We start from the raw sequence: 18,425 nt of genomic DNA on the forward strand, positions 1-18,425 counted from the left end.
TGCTTTTACATTTAAAAAGACTTGATTGTACTTTCATGGACTAGGTTTTAATCTCCTGTCTTATTGTGGCGGTCTCTGGACTCTGGTCTCTGAGAATTGACCTGACAACTAAGGTTGTCTGGACTCGATCCCTGAGGCTACAGAAGCCATGCTGGGTAATTCTTGACTATTATATAACACATTTCTAGGTTCACATTTATTTAGATAAGCTAATATCTCGCTATGTTTAGTTGCTAAAAACAAGCCGCATAATAATCTCAGAAACAGCAGTCAGCCACTTTTCTCTACTCTTCTAATTTCAAAGGGAAATGCCTGCATTTAGGGGAGCTAGTGGGAGCGAGAGGTTTGTTATTCATTGAGCTGGCTGGAGTTTTTGAAGATGTGATCTCTTTCCTCCTGATACTACAGCAGCTTTAGCAACTGAGTTCAGTTTGTGAGCAGCACGAGCCCCTGTGGTTTATAACATCCCAATATGTTAACCTCAATGAAAAGTGGATTAGGCATGGGTGAGTGAATGCCCAGTCAAGCAGTTACACACACAAATCAAGATAGTGCACTTTTTAGTGTATGGCGAACCTGCTGAATCAATATTCTCTAAGTACTCCTAAACATTAGCGAGCAGTCTCCACATCAAAATCTGTTACCCTCAATCAAAAGCAGATTAGGTAGAGGTCAATGACTACCTTGTAGGCTGCCGGTGGTCCATGTTGGAAATAATGAACCGCTCAGAACATGTCAGACACAAATAGCATGATGTATGAGACTAACATGCTCAGAACGATCTGTGCGGCCGTAATTGATAGTCAGGTGATTAATAACGCAGAACACAAGAAACCTCCAATCAATTAATAGTTGTATGTTTGCAGGGCCACGCCCACGCTGCTCTGCCTGTAAAGTAGACAGATGCATGTAGCAGCGAACAAAAAATAATTAATGGCTGCATGAAATTTTAATTAATGACAGTGGCAACATTTGTCTGTGGTAAACTGTGTTAACATGCGCCCGGCGTTGGTTGGTTACACTCTGTTGACTGTCTCCTGAGTGCCTCTACTAGACATATTCCTCGCTACTGTTCTCTGTAACACAATCCAATTTATGGATAATTGATTCTGGGATATATTCCATCTGAGTCTGCCTTCTGGGAAGCAGGGTAGTGGTCACACCACTGCTGAAAAGCTTCAAGACACGACTGTCAAGCCAAGAAATACTATCTTGGCCTGATTCATTCTAATGATTCTCTAAGAGATGTGATTTAATAAACTTTACAATATGCTCCAAAAACTGATGCCACAGATTCTCAGCAATCAGGCTTTAAACCTCACCAAATGTCACCCTGGCAAAGATCAAGCCACGGAGCGGTTAACGTGTTATGGTCAGCTGTCGTCTGACACATAAACCCGCCGTACGCGCTGTGGACTGCAGAGTGTTTATCAGCACGTCAGTCCAACAGAAATCTTGAAATCTCGGCTCTCCTCTGCATCACATAAAAGGTCTAAACCTTGTCAAGACGCAGCAAAAGAACCTCGGGGAATATGTGGACTTCTTGGCATGCCTTACCTAATAAATGTCAAGAGGCTCACATGGGTTTGTAGATGCGTGCATCAAACTTAGAGCTATCCTAATCGATGCTTTACCACAAAAGAAAAAAAAAACATGCAAACGCCCCTCCAGTCTGTTACCTAGTGGGATGTTCTTTTCACCTCCAAATCCAGCAGTAATTCTATCCCCTCACTTCCAAGCTTTTGTGAGCACATTGATTGTATCGTTATGAATGTTTTTTTTATTCAAGGTCATCTTGCCATGAAAATTTCAATAAGCCCATGGCACGTATGAGCCGTCTACAGTACATATAGCCACAATTAAACACTCATCGTCTTGTCTGGCTATTGAGGTAAGAGGGCAGGAAATAATCTGAACGTGTCAATTGGCCTTTCGCTCAGATGGGAATAGACCGCAGTTATCACCTCATTAGAGTTTAAATTTTAGCCCTGATCCTAAAACGCTTTTATCTCCTCTTAAACATTAAAGAGGGCTGTTGATGAGCTGATTTGTTGTTACGGTTAAAAATGACTCGTGCCATCCATCATGTTTTGAAATGTAGCACAGCTCCCAGAGAGGTTGGCGCGGTGCCCGCTTCTCTCAAGGCAAGAGTTGCCGGGCTCCAGCTGCTTATATGCCCTGGTTTTGGTGCAGCTGAGGTGCCACCCGCTTGCCTCGCATACCTGGCATAGAATGGAAGTGTGCCACCCACTCAACAAGACTTTTGATTCCAGATTCCAGCATGCAAAGTGCAGAGAGTACAGTCCTGGCCATCTATCCATCTATGTAGAGAGTCATAGAAAAGGATGATGATGTATATCAGTTACAAAATGAATCCCTGTGTGATATTTAAATGGCTTCAGTGATGAATACCCTCCTAAATATTCCATTTTACTCAGACATTGTCCTCGGGATCCTTTTGGGATTAGTCCTAGAAATGTTTTTTTTTTCTTCTTGCTAATGAAGTCACGTCCAGGTACCGTCATGGCGGCCGTTGTGTATAGACCGAAAACACTGTCAGTGTTCGAGCACTGAGCTGTTTGATTCGAGTACAGAATAAACCATGTGTGGTCCCTTTGGCTTAAAAGTACATTGATATCATGACATTTGTGTCACTGTTTGGCAAAGCTGTTGCATGACTCATCAGCTAATTGACTTAATCATGGGTTTGGGTTAGCTGTCAATCGTTACACCTCCTTTTCAAATAACTCGTTCAAACCGAAGTTATCAGAAAAATGAACACTTGAACATACATCGGCATGATAAGAGCTACTTAAAATGAGAAAAATCGTCTTGAGTTTTATCTGTATTTTGATTTTTTAGTTTGCTGCTTGTTCATATTGTCTGGGCGTTCACACCAAAAGAACAAGCACAGCGTCGTACAAAGCAAGATGTTCAATGTTCAATGGACAGTATGATTGCTCTCTCTTGCGCTACGATGATTGTCCACTGCAATCACAACCAAACGAAATAAATTCCACCTTGGACAAAAAGGCCTTATACAACAGTTTTACTGCACAGAACACTTGAAGAAAAGCTTCTTGCTTTGTTTTGCCCTAAACAATCAGCAGTAAGTGAAGTTTCGTGATTAACCTGCTAGCTTTGTGTGAAGACAATGTCACCATTTTTAACGCTGTGTTTCTCCAACCTGGTGAAACTGCCATGTGTAGAGCACGACCATTGCTATAGACATATATATTGGGACAAAACTACCAATCACCCTCACCATGGTTTGATTTGTTTGTAATTAGGTTATGATCACACAGTTGACTCATCGTATTCTTAACTAACAGAGGAAGGACTTTAAGACACAGAAGAAATTTCAGTAAGTTTTATCTTTTCCGTTTCAGCATAGATGTAAATAAGGATGTTTACAAACTTAATAGATAGATCTTATGATTAGTGTATTTCAAATGAGCATGAATTTCCCCGGCACACACACACACACTCACACACACATACACACACCCTCGCACACATGCACATACGGACACACTGCAGTGCTTGAACTAATTCCAAAGCGTGTTTCCTGACTCTCCCATCTCCTTCCTTACCCTGATCACTTCCTGTTCTAAGCTGCACTGCAGTGGCTTTGGCATACTCTCCAGAAAAGTGTCACATATTCCTTGTACACAGAGACTTTTATGTGCGGCAACAACCCACTCAAACTCACAACTATGTCTCACTTGGTGAAAAGCTACACTGTCATATGCCACCACATGGTTGCTCAACTTGTCACTTTAAAGGTGAAGCTTCGTTCCAATTATCAGTAGGCTTCTAGTGACGCAATCAGCAAAGGTAAACACTGGGAGCAACTGTCCCACCCAAACTCTACCGCAGATGAGTGATGTTTGTCAGCGGTATGTGAATTTTGCTTTAATTATAGCCACAAGCACTCTCAGATCTTTATGTAAATTACCAATACCTGAAAAAAAAAACAAGTTTTGGGTTAACTTTCACAGGGATTTGGGAAGTTATCTAATATTTATAGCCCCTCTAATTGCATGCCATAATTACAACCTTGGCCTTAAGAAAGGCTTTGGAATAAATTGAATTAATTTGGCAGCCATAAGTTGTGCCTGCATGCTGATTTACTCTACTCCACCTCTGGAGAAAATTCTGATTAAACACACCAATAATACTTTTAAACCAGATAGAAACGCTTCACGAAACAAAGCAGCCTGGTGCTGGCTGGACTGAAAAACAGTGTTATTACAAATCTCAGCGCAAGTGTGCAGAAAATCTTCACCCACATACGGTTTGATGACAGCGGCGTTGAAAAGTGGCTCGACAGACTCATTCTTTCTCCCCATCTTATCTCTTTAGGTGTGAGTGTTTCTTTATCCTCCCTCTGTATCTTTGCCTCTCCTTCGTCTTTTTCCTCTTTCTCTTGACTGCTCGCACACAAACACACAGACACAAACAGGGCTGCTGATCCCGTCCCCCTCTGCGGTCTTCCAACATGCAGCTGGGGTCACGGATGATTAAAGCAGTGGCAGGTGGACTCCACTTTGAAACTATCAATAGACCCCCGGGAGCTGAATCAAACAGCAAACCCTCCATCTCTGTCAGCCCGAGCTCTCGGTGGTACCGAGGGAGAGGACACGCGGAGGGTGAGAGGGCAGACTCCACCTTTGCATCCTCATCGTACAAAGCAGCGCGCTGCTGAGAAACTGTGGAACGGCTATGGAGGAATTCCTGACTCTCTGATGTGATTTCAAGCGGGCTTTGTGGATTCATTCAGCTGACCCTGCAGCCTTTGACCAGGGGAGCTGAAGGTGGGGTGGCAGAGAGAGCTATCCTCCCTGCAATACTGTTTTAATCCCACCATTTTGAGCTACAGCGGTGTAGCTTGTAAGCGCCGATATTCAATGAACTTAGGTCTAATAGCTGCTGCTGTTCTACTGTTGATGGAATAAAAGAAGAGAAAGCAAAGACAGACACCCACAAGGTCACTTTTCACTGTTTGAACCTCTCATATGGATTGTTTTTAACGATGGGATTTTGGATTTTATTTTTAGCCAGCGTGGCTCTAAAGACAGCAGTGACAGTCGGCCCACCACTTTGATCCAGTTTGAAATAACTCAACAAATACTACATGTGTTGCTAGTAAATTTTGTACAGACATTCATGGTCCCCAGAGGATGAATCCTGTTGACTCTGTTGATCTTTTGGCTTTTTCTCTATAGTGCCACCATGAGGTTAACATCTGTGATTTTCAGTGCTATGATAAACAGCTGCTGGATGGATGGCCATGAAATTTACCATAGATGAATCTTATTTTAACACACCAGACTGTTGTTCAATACTTCAACTATTTAGGAGTTATGGCAATCTCATCGGTCTCAGCCGTACTTTGTGTTTGATAATAACTAAAGTAGTGAACATGATGAAGATTATACGTGCTTAACATCAGCATGTTAGCATTGCCATTGTGAGCATGTGAGCATGTTGGTTAGCATTTAGCTTAAAGCGCCACCACCAGCTGTCAGCTATTTGTAGTATTATCTATCTATCTATCTATCTATCTATCTATCTATCTATCTATCTATCTATCTATCTATCTATCTATCTATCTATCTATCTATCTATCTATCTATCTATCTATCTATGTCCATGGCCAAGAATCAAAATGGGTGAGCACAGTCATGTATGTGACTGTCAGGGTGGTATGGTAGTATTTCCAGGAGGAATGATTTAATGGAAATGTCAAGAGCAGCAGTCGCTCCAAGCAAAGGCTGAACCCTCTGATACAATGTGAGCCACTTTACCTCAGCGGGGATGAGAGACTTGTTGTCATTCAGCTCCGGTCTCCACCAAAATCTGCCTTTATCAGAACAGAAATGGCATTGTCACTTTTTAATGGGATTACGGGTCTTTCATTGCATATTAATTCACGAGAAATCAATACAGGCCGTGGTTCTATTTTCTGGGCATTTTAAACACTTAGCTGCTTAGCGTATAATCTGCAAAAAGAGTGATGAAGAGCAAGGAAAGGAGCGGTGTGGAAATTAGACCAGTATATTGTGATTTGAGATGGAAGAGATGGAATGAAAGAAGGTCAAAACAGACCCCTTGAAAAGGAGATGGTTCATTCCGGTGGGTTTTTTTGTACATTTTGAAATAAAATGGATAAAGGCATGATGGATGTAAGCAGGGGAGGAACGAGGACGCCTGGATGACTAAATTTAAGAAAAAGGGAGGAAGGAGGGAGGGAAGGAGCCGACTGGAAGCCCCGAATTAGTTTTTACTATGATAAACTGTATTCATCACAGACTACTTTACTAAAGTGTTGCAAAGTGCTATAAAGCATCACTTTAATCAATAATAAATCCTCTTCACATTGTACTCGGAGTGCAGGAGCTGTCCAGGGTGCTGAAGATGCACGCAAGTTGGATTACAGTAAAATCAGCATAATGTAAGAAAGGTGATCATTTTCCAAAGCAGCTTGCAGCTTTGCATTTCTTAAAAACAGGATAAAAACATCTGCTCTGCCTCTGAAGGACAATCTGTTTGCACAGCCCTAAACATAAGAATGCAGAATAAAGGCGTCACAGTTACTGCTTCTGCGGCTCACTTGTAGTTTTAAAGCATTATTGCACCGACATGAGATACAGTCTGCTCAATTACTGTGGTGACCTTCAGATGGGCGCGGTTGTTCTTATCGTGCAATCTCCACCGGTTGGCATTACACCACAATTAAAATGCGTGTTCAAAGCGACCTGTCACCGCGGTTGTTTGCCGTGCTGCTTGGCACCCTGTAGTGGAGAGGGTGACATCTATGACTCCTCGCCAAGGGAGCTCGGTAGACGCACCTAACTGTAGTTATTCCTTCAGCTCTGCCTTCAAAATTCACCGAATAATTACACCAACAACTCCGGCCAGGGGAGTTTTTTCTTTCCCCCCTTTTTTTTGCAAGCGCCAAGCCTATCCCCACATTCTTAGATGGAAGGTAAGATCTTTTTTTGTTGTTGTTGTTTGTTTTCCGAGAGCGTCGGGTCCTGAAGCTGCGTTGTTGAGGAAATAATCTGCGTGTGACCTCCGGGCGATAATCGGCGTGGAGGCAAATAAGCCAAAATTATTCTGATTATATTTTCAGACAGAGTTTGTTTCCCTTTAAAACATCATATTGCTACAACTTAGGCTGCATCCTGGCGGTGTTGCACTGTGAATTTCTCGCCTCTGTTAAGTTTCGGTGGGTTTCCTCTGCACACGCATGCCTAATAATAAAATGTCAACGAGTTGACTGCACGGTGTTACATCAGGTAATATGTGCGATGTGTCTTATTGCATTGTAATTACCATAACTGTGTGCCGTATTTGCTGTGTTTTAAGTGCTGTGTTTTCTGTATGACATCAGTGCGTTTAAGCTTGCAGCTGTTTGGGCTGTGAGAGTTGGACGCTGCTGTAGAAAGCGACGCAGCCCAAAGGCGAGTGATCATCGAGCAACTTTAAACAGAAAATTCCACTTTAGTGCCACTGCAAGTATGTCCCCGTTGGTATATCAATGCGTATCAGGTTAAGCGTTTATATCAAATAAACGGAAGACATTTTCGGGCATTTTTCAAAGGCGTAGCTACCAAATAAAGTCACTTGCTTTGTTAAATCCCAGCGACGAGTTGCATTTTAAACACAGCAATAATAAGATCTAACATCTGGAGGATTAGTCGATAATTAGAATAAATTACTCTGAATATTTTGCGCAGTTGCTCCAATTCAACAACCGCTTAAAACCAACGGCTGAAGTTAAGATTTACCAGCCAGTCATCTTTAGGACCCGGCGGAGCGCTCGCATGTAACTGGACATAGTGGCTCCATTTGAGGAAGATTGCTTATCTCTCTCCTCCTCTCCCGTCCACAACTCGGCTGAGCTGAGAAATCTATCCAATCCAAACGACCCCAAGAGTTGCTCTCCGCCGGGAGGTCTTTTAATACGCGTTGATGGACTTTAATGAATTTGCCACCAGTGTGAATCCCCTAAACGGCTACTTGAAGTGTTTGCCGTGCGCCATTCCAATGAATGCTGCGCCAGCAGCAGCGCTGCGTAAAGCCGAACAGCCTGTGTGGCCACCAGTCGATGCTCGGCGGCGTTTGTGAGCGCGAAAGCAAAGGTCTGAATGTGAGCGAGTCCCGGAACGATATTTGGAAGGAACGCCTGCTTTAGTGAGAAGCAAAAGTTTAAAGGAAAGTTGGAGAGGAGAAAACGTCGCGCTGTTCACGCGAATGCGCGCTTTCTGCGCATTCATCGCTTTTATTGATCCGTCTGCCGCGAAATTAGAATAAATCAGAAAAGGAAGAATCGGTCAAAGGCGTGTGAGAATCTTTCTGCAACTACTCGTGGCTGTAAATAACTTGTTGAATGAGCAGCTCGTCCCCGGAGCGCATTTAAATGTAAGTATTGTGCTTTGAGCTTTCAGATGGTGCTTTTTTTCCTTTGTGCATACCGTCACTTGTATGATGATGACAATCGTGACTAAATGGGCAATAATAGGATAATTACAGTGGGCTGTTTGATGGGCGGAACGTAAACAGCGATCACGTCTGAAGTGGGTTAATTGGATAAGGACTGAGCGGCTGGTATGGAATTAAATAAAAACGCCGCAGTTCATATACACTGCATTTAACATTTCCCCCTTTTTAAGAAGTTTTATTGTATTGATTAGATTTTCATTGCGTTTTAAAATGTGGGAGATTATAAATCTGGATTTGCACTGTGCACACTTTGAGACGTTGTTATTTGAAATAACAGTCGTCTAATAAGCGGAGTATTGTGACTTGAACCTGTTGCGCAGCAGGTCAGTAAAGTCAGATCTAGGTGTGCCTCGCCTCTGCGCAAAATCTGACCCAGACCAAAATGAACACTGATCTTGTTTGTGTAAATCTCCAGATTACCGCAGATTCTGAGGAACGGTTGCTTTCTTTGCATCTATACTGAAATTGCGTTTATTGCCACACTAATTGTAAAATTGGTTGTACTTTTGCTTCGGTCATGTGCTCCTCCTGCTTGCATGAATCTTACATGCGCTGGATTTTAAAATGTTTGCAACATGCTCTGCATTTTTGCATGTTAGAGGTTCAGGAGGGGAACTCTGAATAATGTATGGCAGCAGATTTCATGTGTGGCCGTGGTGGTGCAGGCTGGCTGGCTGTCTGACTCGGCTCCACACTGAGGGACCCTCACATTGTCACCACACCAACCACATCCTCTCAGGGAAAAAGCTCTTTCAGGAAAGCATAGACAGTCCTTGTTGTAAATAAAGAAGTGACTCCGATTGCAGAGGTTAAAAGTGCAGCAATCGGACATTAATTGTTTGTTTTATGTGCCTGCGGATCTAGAGCAGCAGAGATGCTGTTGACAGACAAAGACATGGAGAGGATTTGGTGAAAGAAAGACCAGAACTGAGAGTTTAAATGAGGGACCCAGAGAGGGGGAACATAGGAGACAAAGACAATAAGAAGACAAATGTGTGCCAGTACAAACATGCTTCTGCTTGCCAGTCAATCCCACTGTGACTCATATGGAAGGGTTGGTTCTTGGCTCGGAGAATGTTGGAAGCATTAACCCGTTTATTGTTGCACTCATCAGCCAGCTATAAAGCATCAGTCTGCTCAAACTGGCTCCGGATCAGAAGTGATTGGTTGGAAGTCAGCAAAATCAATGAACACAACAAGGCGGCATTGTGTGTGCGAGCGTCCAAAATCCTAACCAGGTGCTCGAAACAGAGAGACAACAAAATAGAGATTGTTGCTGGATAAACCGCAGAGGGAGCGTCAGTCGAGGCGGTTAGAGTCTTCTGCTGTTTTTATTCAGAATCAATAAAAGTGTCATCTTGCAATCACTGATGTTAGTCTTTAAGGTACTGGCCCTCCAGTGTGAAGCAGGGCAGATCTGATGTCCTGCATTTCAGCACCGTGGACAGCCCCCCCCCCCCCCCCCCCACACGCTGCCCTGCATGAGAGCCAAGAGGGGGTCAGAAAAGCCACATTCAGAGACTGAGAGCAATGCCACACTTAAGCGGGATTACTATAAAATGAATGGAATACATCCGCCACGGTTTTTAAGAGCCTGGCTGGGAGTTTGTAACCAATATAAGCCACGGGGCACGGCCGCCTGCTGACTTTTAAAACACTCTGCCATGCTTGAGCTGCCCAGGGGATGGAATGCAAGCGGACACAAGGGGGTGTTTCAGAGGCTTAAAAAACAAGTCAAGGAAAAGAGAGAGAGAGAGAGAGAGACAGACAGAGAGAGGGGTGAGGTGGTCACCCTGGGCTCTAAGCTCTCTCGCTCTCTCTCTCCCTGCATACGGAGAGCTGCTCAAATATTGATGACTTTTAATATAGAATCTGACCTCATATTTTTCTCAGTGAAATTACAACATTCCTGAGTTTCTCTCTGCATTTTGAACACGACTGCGAGGTATACAGTAGACGCAGGGGCAGAGGAAACGGTGCATTTACAAGAGTTATTCGGTGTCATTTCAAGGAAATGTTTCGATTTGCGTGCTGTATGTGGAGTGTCACCAGGACCGCACAAAGAGCCACTATGAATCAGTTATTTTCATCCACTAATTCATCCGCCGTAGACCTCTATAGTCTATGAATCAGCTGTCTAAGTGGTGTCAGAACATTTATTGTATGCAGAGGTAATCTCTCGAGCAGAATACAGATTTGAAACATTTTATATTGTGTGCCTTTTTCCCCCCTTTACTGTCACCGTAGTAGTGCTCCGATGTTGAATGGAGTCTGTCCACGGAGGTTCATTGAGCATCCTGACACCTTCCTTTCATCTGTATAGATTTCATTACTCCAGGTGTCTATGAATTAAATCCAATATTCCCACGGTTAGCTCCTTTTGCTGTCTCTTTGAATATTCCCTATTAAATAAAAATAAGATAAGCGACCTCCGCCGCCCTGCCACTGGTACCTAATTTGACTGTTTTATAATGAACGTCAACCTCAGTATTATGAAAGGGGGGCTTGTCAAGGTGTGTGTGTGTGTGTGTGTGTGTGTGTGTGTGTGTGTGTGTGTGTGTGTGTGTGTGTGTGTGTGTGTCTGGGTGTGAGTGTGAGATGAGAGTGGCCCCTCCCATGATGCACCTCTGATCAGGGACTGACATTTATATTTATGAAATTTGATACTCGCATCCCCATGGAAGAAATGGCTTATTCATCACTCAGAGTTCCAGCCGTGTTATCAAATTTGTAATTGGCCTCTTCTTAGGGAGCCTCCTTGATTGACACGAGCACGTTTAAAGAGCCAAAATTCTTTTCCCCGTGCGTTTTTACCCACCGCTTTCTTCCCTTCTCCCACCGGAGGCCTGTCGAACGCAGCCGGCCGTCCATACCTCCTGACATGGCTCACTTTGAAGGGCTGAGTCTGAATAGCAATGCAGATAATTTCTCTGGCTCAGATGAACATCTTTCAGTACAGCTGGAATGTATTCAAGCCCGTAGTCATTTTGTAAAAGGGGCATTAGGTTGGGAGAAGGAAAGCAGTAATTGCCTTAGATGTGGTCAAAACCTATTCAAATTGGCACAATTTTCAGCCCAAGACAAAATGGCCAAGTTAAAATACTGAATTCTGATGCCTCCATATGTCGGCAGGGAGCACAGGCAGCAGCCTGCATGCGTGAGCCACAGCGACTCATTAAGATGAGTTTCTGATTCCCAAATCTGATCTGAATCTTTGTCCTTTCATACGATAAAGCTTTTATTAAAACCCTTTCCCTAATTAATTTGATTTGACTTGATAGTCTCCTGATAAAAACTCTAATCTTTTGACACAAATTGAAAAGTGACTCTTTCCTCTGAACATGAAAGACTCTCCACAAGCCTCAAACCCCAGCTTACCTTAGAAAAAAAAAAAAGTCAGCAGTGACTGTCAGTCACACGGGGGCGGCTGTAGCCTGAAGGGTAGAGAATAAAGCTACTGACCGGAAAGTTACTGGTTCAACTGCATGTTCCGGAGGTTGTGCCAGGCGTTTTGTACGTCGGAATCTGCATCAGAATAAATGATCTGATGTCTCTTTGCAAACTTGCCAAAATGAGCATAACTGTACATGCTTGTTAGAACCGTGCCCCAGGTCGACAGAGGTTAAATTGAAATGTAACTCCATTTTCTGAACAGCCACTTTCGGGAACACAGATTTCTTTTCACGAAGGCGAAACCTCAGGCCATCTGAGCACATCGACAGTCAACAGTAACTTAACTCCTATTTACAGTGTCATTACCCTGTTGGAGGCAGCCGTATACAGCTGCTCCATTTCAGTTTCCCCTCTCCCGCTCACGCTCTTTACCTGAGACGCTGAGATCGTGTGGGTCTCCACTGACTGCTGCCAGGCACCATTACTTGACGAGTTACGCCATCTGACTGATGGCTTGTGATAGCTCAGAGAAATGTACAATCCCTCAAATAGACCATTTCTGTCTCCCAATTTTGCTCTAATATTTCCCAAACGCCTGTGACGGCATTGGGACAAACGCAACTCCAAATTCAGCTATTAAGGAGCAGGAGTCAAAGAAAGCAGTACCTTAAATGCGGTGACTTGACACATGGAAATAAGCCTTTTTGTATGAAAATCAAATGGAGATTAGGCCTTGCAGAACAAGCTCAATTTGAAGTTTATACAGTGATCTTGGAAAGGCTATTATTGAGGGATCCATATAAACAGTGGAACCTTGAATTCTGCATGTGTATACATTATGTGTGTGTGTTTGTTAGTCAGCAGCAAGACGCAATACTTATCCACCTCAGTGCCCTGAAGCCATGTTGAACCTGTGTTAATATTTTAATAGTGTTTCAAATGTTTTGGTGTGTCTTAATGCGTCTTTTTCTTCTGTCCTTTAGGATGCTGCCTGTGGCAAATACCACAATAGACAGGAGATCAAGCTAAGACATCTGTCAGCCCCTGACTTATGAGGAGTGTCACTCCTCTCTGCACATCACGTCTGACCGTTAGTTGACCCTTTCATCAACGCTCATCACTTGCGAAGAAGCTCACTTGTTGACACACCTCATCAAGCAGGCAGAAGTGGCAGCAGTCGAAGGCAAAATAACTGAATGGGGGCTAATCGCTGCCTGAAGCTGCTCACACGAAAGTAGCAACATGCTGCCACAGTTCCCAAATGCTCCATTGCGCCATTCAGAGCTGCAGGTAATTTAGAAAATTCCCAGCGATATTGTCATTTCCGTGACAAAGCAGCAGCTGTAAAGACAAAAAGAAGTTCCACAGCAAACATACAGAACGAGATCAGCGATGCTTTGGCCCGTATTGTTCACTCTGCAAACTGTGTGCACCAGCATGGCACATGCCATGCAGCATTACCCGGCGGCCTGGGGACACTATGACGTGTGCAAGTCCCAGATCTATACGGAGGAGGGCCTGGCATGGGACTACATGGCCTGTCAGCCAGAAGCCACCGACATGACAAAGTACCTGCGAGTGGCCCTCGACCCCCCAAATATCACGTGTGGAGATCCGCCAGAAACGTACTGCGCTTTGGTGAGTCGTAACCTCGCCTGTCCCCTGATGGAGACAAATGAGGCTGTAGGCAGGATCACACAGCATACTAGGTCAGGGATAGAGGAGCAGTGCATACAAGGCAAGGTGCTGCCGCTACAGAGATTGATGTACACATAGACCCGATGTGCGTTAGGATACAAGTGCTAACATCCAGCTGACACACACACAGCCGACACACACACAAATGGACACAGAAACACATCAATATAAGCACCAGTCTAGGAGCATACAGCACAGGTGTGAAAACATAGAGTGTACGTACATAGAGTGAATGTACATTAGCGCAGACACACACACACACACACACACACACACACACACATCCACGCTTAAGCAAAAACTGCATGAGGACATACAGACAGCTGTTGGCTTAAACACACGAACCTGATCGTATGTGCGTGCACAGCCTTTGTAGTCATGAACAGTAATTCATCCTCTATGACCTGTATTCACAGTGAAATGATTTAAAAAATTCTGAATATTTCAGATATATTTCAGGTCAGAAAAGCACAATTTTCCATCAGCGCTGATGTTTATCTCTGTCACAACAATTCTTATTTTTTCTCTGGAAAAAATCTTCATGTTCCCTTGAAAGGTTTTGTGTTCTCTTGCAAAACAACACAATATTTTTCATTTTCCTAATATATAAAATATTTTTGTCTTTTCTGGGGTTCTGTTGAAAGCAGCAACAATTTTTAGATATATACACTACAGTATATCAATATCAAGGTAGTTTACTTGAACATATGACTGCATATACACAGTCAAACCACACTGAAACGCACACACACACACACACACACACACACACACACGTTGACTTCGGTCACTTTTGGGGACATTAAAAAGACTTACATTCATTCCCTGGAGACTTAGCCTAACCCTAAATATAACCACTATTTGTCTAAAACTAACCTCACCCTAACCGGAACCAATGACCCAAAAATCTGCTGCTTTCCTATTGAGGACACGGCTTTTGTCCCCAGCTGGACAAGCCGTCCCCAGTTAACTTGTCTTTAGTCTGAAATTTGTCCCTAAAAGTAGCCTATGTCAGAAACACACACACACACACACACCCCAGTGTGAGCAGTGACAGGGTAATTGTACTGCGGCAGTTATTATGCACTGCATGCTCACCACAGTGTTTAGCATTGTGTTTCATTGGCCCTTATCAAACATTATCAACAGTTCAACCCCAGGTTGAATTTGTTTAGAATCGCACTCAAAGTAAGCAGCAAGAGCCCATAGGCTTTAAAGTGCTTCATTAGAAGTCGTGTGCGTGCCCGCCGAGAGCTCCTGCAAGTAAATATTTACCAATTAAAATGGGCATCTTTAAAAGGAGAGTTTTTATTCTAGCAGCTCCAGATGGCATTGAGACATTTAATGCCACTGTAGGATGAAAAAGGAGCCGGTCTCCAGTCGTGTGTGTCGTTCTGTGAAGCTTTATATCAAAACGAACACTGACACCTTTATCAGCCTGGTAGATTGTCCTGAATACACAACATCAACATAACACAGAGAGTATAAAGAGCAAAATAGAGAGAAAGAGAGTGAGCGTGGTGGGACGGATGCTTCATTTCATCATCACTGCCTTATCGCAATTTTGTCCACGTTTCCCTGTCTTCTTTATTTGGAGGCATAATTTCACATACTGCACATATAATACTCTAATTGTTTCACATATTTTATACTGACTATATTTCTATTATAGCGTCATTTTTCTTTGTTAGAATATGTCGGGTAGTTGTTGTTATACATTTGGACATTTGCTGAATTTTAAATTATGATACGAGGGTTAACGATACATGGAAGCTGCATGATGTTCAGAGGGAGCTAATGCATCCAAATACTGCATCTGATCGTCTTTGCACTGGTGGATGATGTGGTTATCCTGATTATTCCAGCACTGGAATAATGTTTCTTGAGTGAACAGCTGATGCTTCACAGCCAGTTAGGTGCTGTGGGACTACTGAGCATCTGAGGGTTTGTTTCCATCCAAACAAGGAGAGCTAATTAGATTTTTAGCCAGCCCAGCAGTGCGGCTCTCAGTCGATCAGTCCACTTTTGTACAGACATTCATGGTTCCCAGATGATGAACCCTCAAGTCTTTGGTGCTCCTTTTACTTTTTCTCCAGCCGATCCGTGTGGTTCACACTCAAAGACTCGCTATATGGCTAAAAGTTCCTGATCTCCTGGACTCATCAAGCTTTATCCAATAATAAGATGGAATTTTATAAATCCAGAAAACAAAAACTTTCAGTTCGCTCCCTGAAAGGTTATAAATAACATTTTATTTTTAGTAAAAAATATATTAGCACCATCTCGGTTGCACAGTTTCTTTGATTTAGTAAAAACATGAACTAACATGATATCAGCCCAGTTTGCTTTTCTCAACACAGGCTGAAGACTTGCTTTCATGTCTCCATTATAGATTAAATGAATTGAACTTTTTCTCCAACTCCTGCTGGAGTTCTATGTTACTACTTCATATAAGATAAAACAAATTCACTTGACCTCTTCAGCGAACACGGGTCTTTCTTTTCTTTCTTTAGTGTTGTTGATCATTTCTACACTGTAGTTGCAGCTGTGAGGAAATCAGAAAAGGATCCAGCTTCGCCAACAATAATACCACTTGGAAAAACTGGAGGTGGCGGAGTTGAAAAGTTTCCTCTTTATTCAGCGATCTTTCTGCGGTTTTGTGATGTGACTTGTCAGATGTCCCAACGTCCGACTGCCAGCGTGTCTGTCACCTCCGACATGACTCTTTGGGGGTCATCATTGTCCAGATGATTAAGGACACGGGCCCCTCCTGCACTCCTAAAGCCTAAACGCCTGTTGTGTGTTTGATCTGTTTACATTCTCTGCTGGTGCACAGGCAGACTGAGACCGGTGACCTTATCCACCGGTGCTTCCTGAGAGTTCGCTGGAGATGAGAGGAGCATGCAAATGAGCTCTTTTAGCCAATCACCAAGTTGCCTGCAGTTGTGAGCCCTGTCTAATCACTTTCAGCAGGAGCTGGTTTGCCTCATAGCGGATGGTCAAAGAATCCTGGATGCCCCCACCCTACCCCACCCCTCTGTCTTATGCTTACTGTGTGATTCAAGGATGTTTTTTTTAGTTATGTCTGCAGTTGTGAAAAGCGCATTAATCATTCAAGTGTGGATTTCTTTTCTTTTTTTTACAATTTAAGGTTTGAGTTACTTTTTGCATGAAATAGTAAAGATACCCTTTTGGTTTTTAGTTCTGATTCCAGGTGTACTTTCTCTTGAATGTTTAGGACAAGTATTAAAGACAGCCCAGGATAAACAGTGTCTAGGACAGGTGTTCTCCATCAGGGAGTTAGCCCTGTTTTTATTTTTAGCTGCAGACCTTCAGGGGCTCTTCAAAATGTGTTGGTATTAAGGCTGCTCTCCTGCGGTGCACTGTGGCACCGTCACTCAATATCATCCAACACCAGCGCAGGGCCTTTTTTTAAACTATCCACAGGAGTGTGTAAGCGAAAAGACTGAAATACATACACTGTAATTTAAGAGTTGAATGAATTGATGTATTGTGCCATTACTTTTCTAAATTTGCATAATATTTCTTAGTCATGCTCTCTGTTGTGACTAATTGAAAAAACACGTTTTTGATGTTCAGCATTTTCATAGATTAATACAAATTATACTAATTTGGAATGGTCGTAGGTGAGACAATTATTATTACACTATTGCACCACATGAGCCCTGCAGAACAATGCCTGCTGAAAGGCATCTGCACCTAAAACCTCTCATAATCATTTTTGATATGGTTAGCAGACATGAGAGTGTTTTTAATTACAGCACTTTTCTCCCTCTCTTAAGTCCAAATCAGGTTAGCTTTGGTGGATTTAATGGCAATTCACAAAAGTGGCAGGCTATTAACTTCGACTTCATGGAGAGATGAGGTTTAATTTTCGTGCAATTCAGAGCTAAAGCAAATCATGTGTAGTTGGCAAGTAACAGGCATGGACATGTTTATTCCACAAAACATAAAAAGGCGTTTGGCAGATGGCGGCCACAGCGTCTTAAAATGTTCAGAGTCTGAATCTGCTGGGTAAATAAATTCTGCTGTGTTTAAACAGACCACCCTGTCAGGCGTTTCTAACTGTGACTGCCATTTTCACCCAGTGGTTTGGTGGTTTGAAACGTGGCTGGGAAAGTGTTGGAGGCAGAAGTCGAGAGACGCTCTGTTCCCCCACAACATCTACAGCGATCTGGCAGTTGATCTAAATGAATGAATGTGAGCTTTGAGTTAGCTGTCATCGGCCCACATGCTCCACAGTATCTGCAGCCATGCTGATTCATCCACGTCATGTTGGCAATGTATAAACATTTGTGAGACTGAATCAGCGATGGTGCTTATTCCAGCGACTCGGAGTCTAACTGGGTAGATTCTTGTAATTCCTCTGAACTTTATTCAGTTCTCTCAGAATGGATGAAAGGAGTTGTGGCTGCCAGTTCACCACACGGCCCCCTCGGAGGCTTAGGAAGGAGAGACGAGACGAGAGCTCCCACTAAGCTGCTCGGAGACCGGAGCGTTATTGACAGTCAATGCAGAAGACTTATCTTTGCTGACAATGACGGGACTCGTTGTGAACTTTCAATCTGTGTCTTACATGCCCACAAGAACTGACGTAATAGACTTTAGAAATAGATTACAGGCTCGAGAAAGGGAAGTAACCTTTGCTGCTTACTGGAGGCTGTGAGGTCATTGACAGAAATAGTGAGGCTGCAGTGTCTCATCTGTAATGCCTATTAATGTTTGTATACCAATAACTTTCTTTGCCAGTCATATTTTGGAGGAAATGTGCAGTAAATGATGCCTGGATTAAGTTTACTGGC

General features: G+C 43.2%; 1 protein-coding gene across 3 annotated transcripts in view; it reads left to right on the plus strand.

Annotated features, from left to right (window-relative positions):
* The first annotated feature begins 6,726 nt into the window (after window positions 1-6,726).
* LOC139338634 (netrin-G1-like) overlaps window positions 6,727-18,425 on the plus strand; it is a 62,542-nt gene continuing 50,843 nt past the window's right edge. Inside the window, exons 1-2 of one of the 3 annotated variants that reach the window (XM_070973832.1) lie at window positions 6,727-6,991; window positions 12,888-13,542. In XM_070973832.1, the coding sequence (XP_070829933.1) occupies window positions 13,297-13,542 (246 nt within the window). In that variant the 5' untranslated portion in view covers window positions 6,727-6,991; window positions 12,888-13,296. Of the gene's footprint in view, window positions 6,992-7,896; window positions 8,431-12,887; window positions 13,543-18,425 lie in introns of those variants that run through there. The other 2 variants (XM_070973831.1, XM_070973833.1) reach the window with 2 other exon arrangements.

The sequence above is a fragment of the Chaetodon trifascialis genome, chromosome 11, assembly GCF_039877785.1.
Source record: "Chaetodon trifascialis isolate fChaTrf1 chromosome 11, fChaTrf1.hap1, whole genome shotgun sequence".
Lineage (NCBI taxonomy): Eukaryota > Metazoa > Chordata > Actinopteri > Chaetodontiformes > Chaetodontidae > Chaetodon > Chaetodon trifascialis.